Raw genomic sequence first — 13014 nt, 5'->3', positions numbered from 1 at the left:
AGCCAAGGTCCAGCGTGAGGCAAAGAGTCACAGAAAGTCTGCAGGAATAAGTGGCGGCATCACTGAAAGCGGTGGGTCAGGCCTGGGGCCTGGGGGACAGAGAAGAGGGCTCGGAAGCTCAGACCCATCTCTACCCTACATCTGGGAAGCTGTAGGCCCAGCTGGACACAAACCTGGTAGAAGATGTGGAAGTTCCTCTCACTAGACGCCTGACAGGCCACTCGTGTTTTCTCCAGGAGGTATGTCTGGACTGCAGCTCCGGTCATCTGCTGGGCCCTGGGCACAAGCAGGTAGGCATTTACTAAGGATTTACTATCTGCCAGAATGCAACATAGCCACTCCCCCCAAAGCTCTTCCACCTAGTCAAAGTGGGTCTTGAGCACTAGGGACCACCTGGCAGGTCCTTGGGTCGTCTAGAACATTCCCCGGTGACCAGCTCAGGTGGACAGGGCCAAGGCCTCTATATACCATTTTGTCCCAACTCAAGGCAGGTAAAGAAACCCCTGCTTCAAGCTCAGGGGTGCAATCCAGAGAGGTGGTGGTTTAACTGGAAGCCCCTGAACCAGGGTAGAAGCCAGGAGGAACTCATAGGCCATGATAAGCACACTGCCTCAGTGTCTTTTAGAGGCTGGAGTAGCTAGAATTCTCCAGGTTCAAAGATCACCCTCAGGTTCATTTATTCCATAAACATTACATGCCAGGAGGGGCAGGGTTCTGCCCAGAGGAGCAGCCCAGGCTGGAAGCTGCCCTAGCCACTTTCAGACTCCCCATCCCCGTCCTTCCCTCAGCCAGAGTGGCAGCAGCCATTACCTGTTTAGCTGGAGCTGGATGAACTTCCCAAAGCGACTGCTGTTGTTATTCCTCAGGGTGCACGCATTCCCTACAGATCACACCTAGGTTCATACCACTCCCCCGGTGTGACCGGGTTCTCGTGGGCCGGGATGAGGGCACGTCCCTATCCTCAAGTCACCTAACAGCCCCTTTATGGGTTTCCGTGTCATAGGGGACAGGACTAGGGAATGGGCACTTGGGCTTCAGCAAATGTGTTTCAGGAGGGTTAGAGCTTCTTGGCAACGAACTGGAATGAGCAAGCCTAGGTGGTCAGGGACTGTATTCTTTGAAGGGAAAGGGCCAAAACCAACAAGCTGTCACTACTGAGTTAGACAACATCTAGGTACAACAGACTTATCTCTGCTCTGCCTCGGGACAGCTGTGGGCCCAGCCAGACGCACCTAGGCTCAAGTCACAACATGGACACTCACTGATGAGCACTCTTAGACAAGTCCCCTTCTCTGAACCCTCAGGAAACCATACGTAAGAACAGGATTTGAACAAGGTGAGCCACAAGGTCCTCTCTGGCACACTGTTACATCTGCCTAGCCCAGAGGAGGGGGTGACTCTAATGGAAGGAGCCCAAGGGCACCTGGGAGGTTGCGGGTCCAAGGCAGTGAGTGATACTCTCATCCTCCAACTCCCAGAGATGGACTCAAAGCACTACCCCTCTCCTTGGGAGGTGGCAAATTCCAGGGGAAATAGAATCAAGGTACTATTCAGAGGACACCAAGCTCACCAAAAGCTTCCATGACAGGGTTGGAGTTCAAGATTCGCTGTTCAATCCGCTCTGCAATCTTATAGCTCTCCTGGGATGTGGGTGAGGCAGCCACCACAGCGTAGAACTTCATCAGGCAGCGGGACGTCCATGTCTGTGGCAGAAACAACCCCTTGGGAGCCGTGTCCACGTCCCTCCCACTGTACCTCAGGATATGGGGCCCACCAGAGCCCTCTTCTCCATCAGGCACAGTGCTGACCAAAAGGGGGAATGCTGAATTCAACTGTGTCCTTGGGCAAGGCAATTCCCCCATCTGTGAAATGGGGGGTTGCTCACTTCTGCTGCTCCTAGTTCCAGAGGACACCTTTAAGAAATGAAGGAAGCCAGGAGAAGGGACAACCGACCTTGACCTGGGCAGGCTACTCAGTGTCTCTGAGGGCTCACAGCTAAAACTGACCATTCTATGACAGGCACTGAGCTAATATGGATGCTTTCTGTGCATTTTTTTTTTTCCTTTTAAAGATTTTATTTACTTCACAGAAGGAGACGGCGAGAGAGGGAACACAGCAGAGGGGACCCGGAGAGGGAGAAGCAGGCTCTGCTGAGCAGGGAGCCTGATGCAGGGCTCAATCTCACAACCTTTGAGATCACAACCTGAGCTGAAACTGAGAGTCAGATGCCTAACCAACTGAGCCACCCAGGCCCCCGCAAAATGAGTTTTCTTTTAGAGATAAAAAATATCACATCCCCAATGCTCTTTACTCCTTTGTATCAATCCAAATATTCACATGGTTTCATATTCCTTTGGCCTAAAGAACTTTAATGTTTCTTGTAGTATAGGCCTATTGGCAATGAATTCCTTCAACTTTTGTCTGAACGTCTTTAGTTCATTTCCATTTTTTAAAAATTTAAAAAAATTTTTTTAAAGTAATCTTAAAGTAAAATTTTAAAGTAAAACATTTTAAAGTAAAGCTCAGCGTGGGGCTTGAACTCACAACTCTGAGATCAAGAGTTGTATGCTCCACTGACGAGCAGCCGGGCATCCCTTGTTTTACATTTTTTAAGATATTTTGGTATTTTTCCTCGTAACAGAATTCTAGGTTGACAAATATTTTTTTCTTAAAAACAAAACAAAACAAAACGAAACAAACCCCAACCCCAACTTTCTTATTTATTAAGTAATCTCTATATGCCCAATGTGGGGCTCAAACTCATAACCCTGAGATCAAGAGTTGCATGCTCTACTGAGCCAGCCAGGTGCCCCAACAGATATTTTCTTTCAGCACTTTTTTCTTTCCGCACTTTAAAGATGTTGCTACTACCTTTGGGCCTGCAGTTTTTTTGCTTGTTTGTTTTTGTTTTAAAAAGATTGACTGACTTATTTTTTGAGCAAGAGAGTGAGAGAGAGCATGAGCAGGATGGGCAGAGGGAAGGAAAGAGAATCTGAAGCAGATTCTGTGCTGAGTGTGGAGCCCGACGCAGGGCTTGATCCCACCACCCTGACATCATGACCTGTACTGGAATCAAGAGTCAGATGCTCAACTGACTGTGCCACCCAGGCATCCCTGGGCTTGCAGTTTTTGAAAGATGCCCATTGTCACTCTTATTTTTGTTCCTCTTTCCATAATATTTCTTTTTTTCTGGTTCCCATAAAAGTTTGCTCCTTATGTTTGGTTTCCAGCAATTTGTTTTCTTTGTATTCATCTGCTTTTGCTTTTTGAACTTCTTGGATCTGTGCTTGTCATCTTTTGTTCATTGTGTAAGGTATAACCTCTGACCCATATGTTCTCTTTCTCCTGGTGCACCAAGAACAACTATGGTAGACCATGGGCTACCGTACCACAGCTCTCAGATGTGCTTCTCTCTGTTTCTCAATTTGAATTATTTCTATTGATTTACTCTCAAATTCACTGATGTGTTCATCTGCAAGTCTGGTCTGTAGATAAGCATGAAACAATTATTCATTATACTTTTACTTTTTATCGTTTTCATTTAACTCTTTATAATTTCCATATCTCTGCTAAAGAATCTTTTCTGGAGCCTGACAAGCTTATGAGAAAAGTTGTGGACATTCAGGGTCCCACAGGTTTCAAAAGCTACCTACAGTGAGGCTCCCTGGTTGACAATCCTATCTATAAACATGAAGATTCTAATCAGTTGCTTAATGAAGCATTTAATGCCTTATTCTTAAATATGAACAGAAACTTAGTGATCATCAACTATTTGATAAATCTCTTTTATACAAATGACAAATATCACAACAAATGAAGGAAAAGGAACTAGAAGAAAACAAAAGTCAATGCAAGGAGCAGAAGACAAAATCATGAAGTATCCTCAAAAATAAGATACTGAGGGGTACCTGGGTGGCTCAGAGGGTTAAGCCTCTGCCTTCGGCTCAGGTCCTGGGATTGAGCCCTGCATTGGGCTCTCTGCTCAGCACGGAGCCTGTTTCCCCCCCCCTCTGCCTGCCTCTCTGCCTACCTGTGATCTCTCTCTGTGTAAAAAAAATTAAAAAAAAAAAAAAAAAAAAAAAACTTGGGGCGCCTGAGTGGCTCAGTGGGTTAAGCCTCTGCCTTCGGCTCGGGTCATGGTCTCAGGGTCCTGGGATCGAGCCCCGCATCCAGTTCTCTGCTCAGCAGGGAGGCTGCTTCCCCCTTCTCTCTCTGCCTGCCTCTCTGCCTACTTGTGATCTCTGTCAAATAAATAAATAAAATCTTAAAAGAAAAAAAAATACTGATCTGTGAAATAAGACCAGGATGGTGGGGCAGTAGGGAATAATATTCAGAGAACAAGAGGAACTCTCAGAATTAACCTTTTTTAACAAAAATCCAAAAAACTGGGGCGCCTGGGTGGCTCAGTGGGTTAAGGCCTCTGCCTTCGGCTCGGGTCATGATCTCAGGGTCCTGGGATCGAGCCCCGCATCGGGATCTCTGCTCGGCGGGGAGCCTGCTTCCTCCTCTCTCTCTCTGCCTGCCTCTCTGCCTCCTTGTGATCTCTCTCTCTCTGTCAAATAAATAAATAAAAAATCTTAAAAAAAAAAAAATCCAAAAAATTGGAAGGTAGAGAATATCTCCCAGAAGGTAAAACAAAAATATTAAGAGACAGAAGAATAAGTGAGAAAAATAAGAATATTAGATAATTAATCAAACTTCTTTCTAACAGGAGATCCAAAAAGAGAAAACAGAAGGGAGGAAATTATTAAATTATTAGCTGTAATAAAAATTTCCCCCAACAAAAGAACAGGTTAAAAAAATCCACACAAAATATCCAGCTCAGCAAATGAAACAAAACAAAACAACCATACCAAGACACAGCACTGTGAGTTTTAATACCTATGAATAATAATTAAGACTCTAAAAGCTTTTGAAAAACAAAACAAAACAAAACAAAACACAAATCACCATTATGGATTGGGACTCTCAATCACAACACTCAAAAAACAGAGAAGGAAAAAAACCTTATAAATTTGGAAAGAAAATGGTCTCCAACCTGGAATTATAAAATCCAGCCAACATATAAAATTTGAGGCAAAATAAACATTTTCAGAGGTGCAACAACTCAAAAATCTGCCCACATGTACCTTTTCCAAGAAGCTACTAAAGAACGTGCTCCATAAAAACAAGGCCGTTAAGAAGCTGAAGCCAGGGCACCCGGGTGGCTCAGTGGGTTAAGCTGCTGCTTTCGGCTCAGGTCATGATCTCAGGGTCCTGGGATCAAGTCCCGCATCGGGCTCTCTGCTCAGCATGGAGCCTGCTTCCCTTCCTCTCTCTCTGCCTGCCTCTCTGCCTATTTGTGATCTCTCTCTGTCAAATAAATAAATAAAAATTAAAAAAAAAAAAAAAAAAAAAAAATTAAAAAAAAAAAAAAAAAAGAAGCTGAAGCCATAGGCTCCAGCAACAGTTTTTTGGGGGGCAGGGGGTTTGTCATAGGACAAAGGGCAATTGGGGGATCCCGGAGTGAGGCAGAGAAGCTCCCAAGTAATAAATGTGTGGCAACACCCACTGACAGCCACCAGTCCAGGTGGGAGCCAGAGATCTGGGAGCTCTGGGAAGAACATCACCAAGAAAAAAAAAGGATCTGATATTCTGGCCAGTGGACAGGTGTTATGCAGCTTTGGTGATAGGTTTAGTAATAACTTAATAATAGGTATACAGAAACTAAACAAGTGAACAAGCAGGGCAATTATGAAGTAGAGGGAAAGTAAAATTATATAAGAAAGGATAGTTTATTATACTGCTTTGCTATGAGCAATATATACATGGCTGTAATACTGCATATTAACTAGAAATCGTGACATTTATGTATCTGGGGGCAGAGAAATAGGGCTAAATCCTCATCATACCTGAAAATGAACGATAAGGTAAAAAACTGAAAACTTAATAAAAGGATGTTGTTTAGAAATATGGATGTGGGGTGCCTGGGTGGCTCAGTGGGTTAAGCCTCTGCCTTCGGCTCAGGTCATGATCTCAGGGTCCTCGGATGGAGCCCCGCATCAGGCTCTCTGCTCAGTGGGGAGCCCACTTCCCCCTCTCTCTCAGACTGCCTCTCTGCCTACTTGTGATCTCTCTCTGTGTCAAATAAATAAATAAAATCTTAAAAAAAAAAAAAAAAGAAATACTGACGCAAATGCCCAAATAAACTGCTAGAAGATATGAAAGTTGTTGCCTCTGGAAGAGAGCGATAGTCTTTGTAGATATGGGTAGGGCTACTATTTTTTTTTTTTTTTTTTTTTAATTTATTTGACAGAGAGATCATAAGTAGGCAGAGCAACAGGCAGAGAGAGGGGGAAAGCAGGCTCCCTGTTGAGCAGAAAGCCTGATTCGGGCCTCGATCCCAGGACCCTGAGATCATGACCTGGGCCGAAGGCAGAGGCTTAACCCACTGAGCCACCCAGGTGCCCCTACTCTTTTTCTTTGTAAGCCTTGTGGTATTGCTTGATTTTTGAACTATGTAATTATGCTACTACTTATTAAAAATGAGCTTAAAAAAAAATACAGACCCAGCAAAAGACCATAGCGGCTGGTCAATAAAGTTACTGAGCTCCGGTGGCATGGGTTTTAGGCCAGGTCCGCCCCTGCTCCCCAGAGCAATTCTGGAGGACGATGGGCTTCCTCTACGAGCTGGGTATGAGCCACTGCACTGGCCACTTTGAAAGAGCTCTTGAAGACCTTCTCCACACCCAAGTCCAAGCTGTTATCCCTGCAGCTTACTATTTTCACCTGTTTCCTTGTCTTTCCCAGTGAACTAAGAGCCCCCTGGAAGCCGTATGTTGCATTTTTCATCTCTGTTCCTTCCTCTGCCACTCTTTAGTGGCTAGCCCACGGCCTAGAGGCTGGCAGGTGCTCAGTGCTCAGCAATTCTCTCACATGTAAGTATAGGCAGAGGCAGTTTATGATCTAAAAAATCCCTTGTGATGGTAAAAGCGTTGTGGAAAGGGTGGGGTGGCTGGGTAAGCCTTGGCAAAAAGGTGGCGAGGCCTGGCCTGGTGGCCTCCTCTGACCAGCTGTGCAACTCCTGAACCAGCCCTGTGTAGCATTCTGTCTCACCTGTTGTGGTTTGGGCACCCAGGGAGCCACATGACTGCATCAAATGATTCTGTCCTTCCCCACAGCTGGCCCAATGCACTGTCCTTGCCATCATGGCCAACCCATGTAATGGGTGGACTACTCCATTAAACCTTTTCCCACCAGTAACCCCAGGTACTTCTAGAGTGCTGCCACGTGCCAAGTGTGCCACCAAGTGCCTATGTGCACTGGTCCATTTAACTCTCGTAGGAGTCCCATGATTTTCAAGTTGGTTCTATCCCTGTCATGTTACAAATCAAAGAACTGAGGTTTGCAGAACCTCTTAACCATATTCTGGAATCCCCAACAGCTGACTTTTGTTTCCAGTGGTGTCAGAGCTGAGACCTTTGAGGAGAAAAATGAAGACTGAGAGAAAAAGTATCTCACCCAGGGTTACATGGAAGAGCCTGGACTAAAACGCTGTGTCTTGACTTCCTGCCCAGTGCTTGCTTACCGCTGCATGCTGAGTCCCTGCTTTAGCCAGCCTATCTGGGAATGACTAGGCAGCAAACGACTCCACAAGGAATGACCTCCTTCTTCTCTGCCCACCCCACCAGTCAAAAAGTTGACAGGGTAAGAAAGAGGCCCTCCTACCTTTCCAGCACCACTCTCTCCGCTGACAATGATAGATTGGTTGACTGGCTCAATCAGGCTCTTGACATTCCTGTAGGTCTGTTCACCCACAGTGAAGATGTGGGGCTTCAGTTTCTAAAACATCAAGGAGGGAGAGGTCACATAAGGGAACGCCTGTCTCCAAGGAGTGGTTGATCAAATGACGGCTGAGAGGGGAGGCTGCCAACAACAGTGCCAGGAGGTTTCCTCTAGAAAAATCTCTTGGATATAACAGTGTTAGACCCAACTGTGAGACCCCTACGATGGCTGTATCCACTCACCTTCTCTTAGTATGGAAGCAGCGCTGGCCTTGACCAGTCTATAACCTTAACATTTCGTCCTCCCATTTTATCTTACCTTAAGTCTTATTCTGCTGCTTATTATTTTATGTTACTGTACTCTGCAGCATGCAAAGAACTTTCCTACAAGTTACTGCCTAAGAAACCTATCCATTAGATGGATAGCTAATCCTATTTTATGGACGAGAAATCCGAGGTTTGGAGGTATTAAATAACCTTCCCAAGGCCACTCAGCAAGTAATTGTGACCATGTGACTTGAATTTCAAGGCCACTATTCTTCTTTCCATCTACAAATACTAATTATCCTCAATATGCTAGGCATTAAACTGGGCACTGGGGAAACAGGAAACCATGACATGGCTTTTGCCTTTGAAGAGGCTCTCAGTGAGATATGGGCTCTCAGGGAAGACTTAGACACTTAACCATGCATGAGCTTCTGAGGGGCCAGGCCATCTGCACAATGCTTAGCCAGCCCAGCATGGCCCACCCAGCAATCATCATCTACCCACAGATTCCTGGAGAGAAGGCACTGCTGTGGATAGTGACAGAGCCTTCCCTCTCTGCACCTGCCTCTGCCCCAGCCTCCTCTTCCCTGAACTGTTAAAAGCCTCCAACTGTTCTCCCTATATCTTTTTTTTTTCTTTTTGAAGATTTTACTTATTTATTGGATGGACAGAGATCACAAGTAGGCAGAGAGGCAGGCAGAGAGAGAGGAGGAAGCAGGCTCTCTGATGAGCAGAGAGCCCGACGCGGGGCTCGATCCCAGGACCCTGGGATCATGATCTGAGCCGAAGGCAGAGGCTTTAACCCACTGAGCCACCCAGGCGCCCCTGTTCTCCCTATATCTTGTTTCACCTTTCTGAACTTGACTCCCCCAGCTTCCAGAGTAATTATCCCCATGGCGGGCTCCAGTCAGTCCCTCCACCCCTGGGGGAGCAGCACCGTGGATATATTCCACCTGCTGTGCTGCCTCAGACCCTTCCCAGCAGCCCTGGATTGTCTCATCTTCCCATCTCATCTGCTGTCTCTCTCCTTGACAGCACCCTTCCTGCCAGCAAGTTTGCTCTTCCCTCTCTCTGAGGACATCATGCACTTAAACACCAGCTAGCTTATTTGCTGCCTGCTCCAACTCCAACCCCACCAGAAGTTCTTCCTCTCATTCCTCTTGGAGGAGAGGAACAAGTGCTGAATTTTCTAGGGCCCTCCTTATTATACATAATTTTATTCTCCCCCCCAAAAATGTTCATTAAATACACAAATATACCTTCATAAATCTGTCCCTATTAATAACGTCACAAACAAGAAAAAAAAATCCGTTATCCTATCTTTTTATTTTAGGTTCCAAACTCAGTTAAACAAATATTTATTTATATCTCATTTTGCACCTGTCCTGTATCCAGAATTCTTCAATCCCTTGGTGGGCAGGGCCGTGGCACCAGCAGACTCTGAATGACCGCATGGCTGGTGAATAGATAGATAATGATGGGGAAGCTGCAAGGAGGCCTAGGGGATATGGCGGAGCCCTGAGGCCCAGGATGTGGCTGAGTCTTACCTGGGGCTGAGGAGCAGCGTGGTACTCTCTCATCAGTGCTGGTGAATAGAGCTGAGGGACAGGCTTGAAGGGGTTCAGAGCGACCAGGGTGCAGCCAGCATTGGTGTAGAACGTGTCTGCTGCGTACCGAGCCTGCAAACACCTCAAGACTGAGGCAAAGGCACCTTTAGCAAACTCTGGCTCAAATATAGACACAACTGCCCACACAAACACTGGCCTAACAGTGCTACTAGCAATTAGCCAAGTGCCTTTAGATCCCAGCAGCTCCCTGATGAATAGGTACAAGATCTAATTAAGATGAGCCCCAAATCTGGAGCAAAGTCTGCCCTGGGGAGTCTGTGTGCAGCTGCCAGGCAGAGGTCTGGAGCAGCCTATCTGGCTCGAGGTCCTGCCTGCCTTGGTTTGGCCAGGGAAAGCTGTGCGGACTACCCACATCATCTCCACGCTCTTGGAGATGGCACCTTTTTTAAGATTTTATTTTTAAGTAATCTCTACACCCAACACGAGGCTCAAACCCACAGGCCCAAGATCAAGAGCGGCACGCTCCACCAACTGAGCCAGGCAAGCACCAAGGGCTGCTTTGGAGACGGCATTGTCGAGGAGAGGGAGGCCCATACCTGTCTCCAGTGTCACAGGATTCACCTTGGTGAGGTCATCTAGCTGGTGCAGCGGGGCTTCCCCGCTCAGGAACTCCTGCAGGTCTTCTCTGAGAGACTCCCCACCTTGGGCACCAGAGCCTGAACTGTGACCATTAACCTGAGAAGCCATGAGAAGAGGGCCATGAAAGCTGGGACTGAGACCAGCTGGCAGTAATATAAGGGTGAGGGTCTGAAGAAAGAGAACAGGCTTCTACTACCATAATCTGGTTAGATTAAAATTTCAGTTCTGCCACATACTGACTGTGAGCCTCGTTAAGTTACTTAACTTCTCTGAGCCACAGCTTCTTTATTTGTAAATAAAGGAAAATAAAACCAGTTTGCAGGGCTACTGGACAGAAAGATAAAGAGACACCTAAAGCACTTAGTGCCTGGCACAGTGTGTACTCAGTAAACGAAAAAATGCTATCCCCTCTCCTCTGAATGAGTGCCAGCTTCCAGGCTTGCCGGCCACCAGCCTTACTGGGCCTGGTAGGGGTGAGGACCAAGGTGGGGACTGCTATACGGGATCACAAACCACCCCTCCCCCAGGAAAGAACCATGGTTTGGGCGTTTTTTGAAAGAGAACATTTACCATGTGATGAAAAACCAGCTGTGAGGTAGTCCCATGCCTTCATCACCTGGCTCTCTGGGCTTAAATTTAGCCTGGCTATTTAGTTAGCTTCCTCTGCCCTGGGTCCACCTGACAGGGAGCCTGACTTGGAAGTTGGATGAGGTTAAGAACAGGCACCAAGGGGAAAAGGCTGTTTCTCTTTCGCCCTTTCCGATCCTTGATGCCAACACTTTCCACATGTTTCTTCTTTCCATATTTCTCATTTTTCCTCTTATCTCTCTGGAGACTGCAATGAAGATGGGGTGGGGAGTAGAAGACAGTAGTACCCGGATGAAATATGCTTTTGGAGAAGGGAATCCATAATACGACTGTGTAGGTTTCAATGAGATTAGTGAATCTGAAAAGTTCGAAGTTCCCAAGGTGGGAAGTGTCATTTGAGAGGCCCAGCAACAAGTTTCTTTCCAAAGATGTTGCCTGTTCTCTGAATGTAGGTCCACCATAATTCACAAGGCAGGCTCTTGGCCTCCAGGATAAATGCTGAGGTTAGACCATGGCTGGAACCATGCAAATCACTCTATTCTGGGGATGGGGGGGGGGGGGAATCACAAGCCAAGCCATATTTTAAAATCAGCTCTGATCCAACCAGTTAGGTAGCTGAGTATAACAGCCAAGAGCCTAGACCTTAAAGCTAGATTTTCTGGATCTGAATTCTGATTCTACCACTTACTAGTTGCATAATGTTATATAAATTACTTAAGCTCTCTGTGCTTCAGTTTTTCTCATCTATAAAATGGGAATGCTGAATAGCACCTACGTCAGACCCTAATAAGCACATCAAGTATTTAGAGAAGGTACCTGGTATATGCACCCAAAGTTAGCTATTATTATTCTTTTAAAAACAGCTCTTCTTTAATTAGGCAATGATATATCAAGGCCTGAAAAGCACACACCTCTTTAGCCCGCAATTCTTTTAGAAAATGATGCTATGTAAAGGCCATAGGCCACTGAAATATATATTCAGTATATATTGAGCTATCTATAATGGTAAAAAAATTGAAAACAACTCACATGTCCTAATGGTGGACAATTTATAGTATATCCTTACAAAGGAATAAAGCAGGTTACAAAAAAGTATGATAGCTTCAAACATTTTAAAAATATATACTTAGGGGAAAAAAGGATATTTTCTAAAATGTTATCTCTGGGTAGTATTCTTACAGGTAATTTTAATGTTCTTGTTTCTTATATTTTCCACATTGCTTATGGTGAATGTGACCTTGAATAAGTCACATAACCTCTCTGACCTTTATCTCCAAAATGGGGATATAGTAGCTCTATACATGTAACACTGTAACTTACCTGAGGACTAAACAAAATTATTCACGTAAAATGCTTAGACTAGTACCTACTACTTAGGTGGGGCTCAACACAGAGCAGCTGCCAGTATGGTTATGATGAACATTACTGCTTTTTTAATAAGAAAAAAAAAAAAAAAAAAAGTTAAACATAAAAAAGCCCAGAGCAGACAATTGTCCTGCCAGCTTCTCCTCAGTCTCAAGCTCATTTCATAAGACAAAAGTCTGGAAGATGATCAAGCAGTAGTGTCTACCAGGGCTGGCTTGAGGCTGGCTAGCTTTCCACCTGGTCATCCTAATAAGTCTCAGGCACTTACCTGCCTAGGACTCCACCAGACTGTGAGCTCCTGGAGAGCAGGTATCACCTTAGACATCTGCCTCAGCCCAGTGCCTGGCCACATTTTGTAAATAAAAATGCAGCAAGTATCTATCTACTGGCATTCTCTTTGGAGCGAGAGCTGCATAAGAAGGATGATACAGATAGGAGATGGGTGATTTGGACTCCTGAAGGCCTGGGGCCACAGTAGAATTTTTAGAGAGGCAGAGGCCTGGCGTAAGGGCCACAATAGCAACCCCTCACCATGCACTTCATGATCCATTCATCAGACTCCTGTATTTCCATGCAGGTATCTTCACCCACATTTTGCACTGACACCTCTGCTTGGACTGCTTACTTCCCTTCTCCACCTAGCTAATTCCTACATATTCTTTAAGGTTCAGCTTCAAAGAATACCTCCTCTTGGAAGCCTCAGGCCTTCACTGTACCTCAACAGTTCAGGCTGGCAGGGACATCTCTCAGGACTCCCTCCTTGGTTCAGGCTTGTGAAGTCACCAAAGTACTCCAAGGAGTCCCCTCCCCATCCCATCTTACCC

The 13014-nt window shown here is 45.8% G+C and overlaps 1 protein-coding gene across 5 annotated transcripts in view; it reads right to left on the bottom strand.

The window, feature by feature from the left end:
• LOC111151766 (myosin XIX) overlaps nt 1-13014 on the bottom strand; it is a 31335-nt gene that overhangs the window by 16225 nt on the left and 2096 nt on the right. For 2 of the 5 annotated variants that reach the window (XM_022509952.1, XM_022509951.1), the window contains exons 4-9: nt 10195-10333; nt 9578-9726; nt 7708-7821; nt 1571-1703; nt 811-880; nt 174-276 (exon numbers count right to left, since the gene is read on the bottom strand). In XM_022509952.1, the coding sequence (XP_022365660.1) occupies nt 174-276; nt 811-880; nt 1571-1703; nt 7708-7821; nt 9578-9726; nt 10195-10333 (708 nt within the window). Of the gene's footprint in view, nt 1-173; nt 277-810; nt 881-1570; nt 1704-7707; nt 7822-9577; nt 9727-10194; nt 10346-13014 lie in introns of those variants that run through there. The other 3 variants (XM_022509953.1, XM_022509955.1, XM_022509954.1) reach the window with 2 other exon arrangements.

This window comes from Enhydra lutris, unplaced genomic scaffold (assembly GCF_002288905.1).
Source record: "Enhydra lutris kenyoni isolate GAN:26980312 unplaced genomic scaffold, ASM228890v2 scaffoldscaffold26, whole genome shotgun sequence".
NCBI lineage: Eukaryota > Metazoa > Chordata > Mammalia > Carnivora > Mustelidae > Enhydra > Enhydra lutris.
The sequence above is the reverse complement of the archived record's forward strand: the minus strand, read 5'-3'. Positions and strand labels throughout refer to the sequence as shown.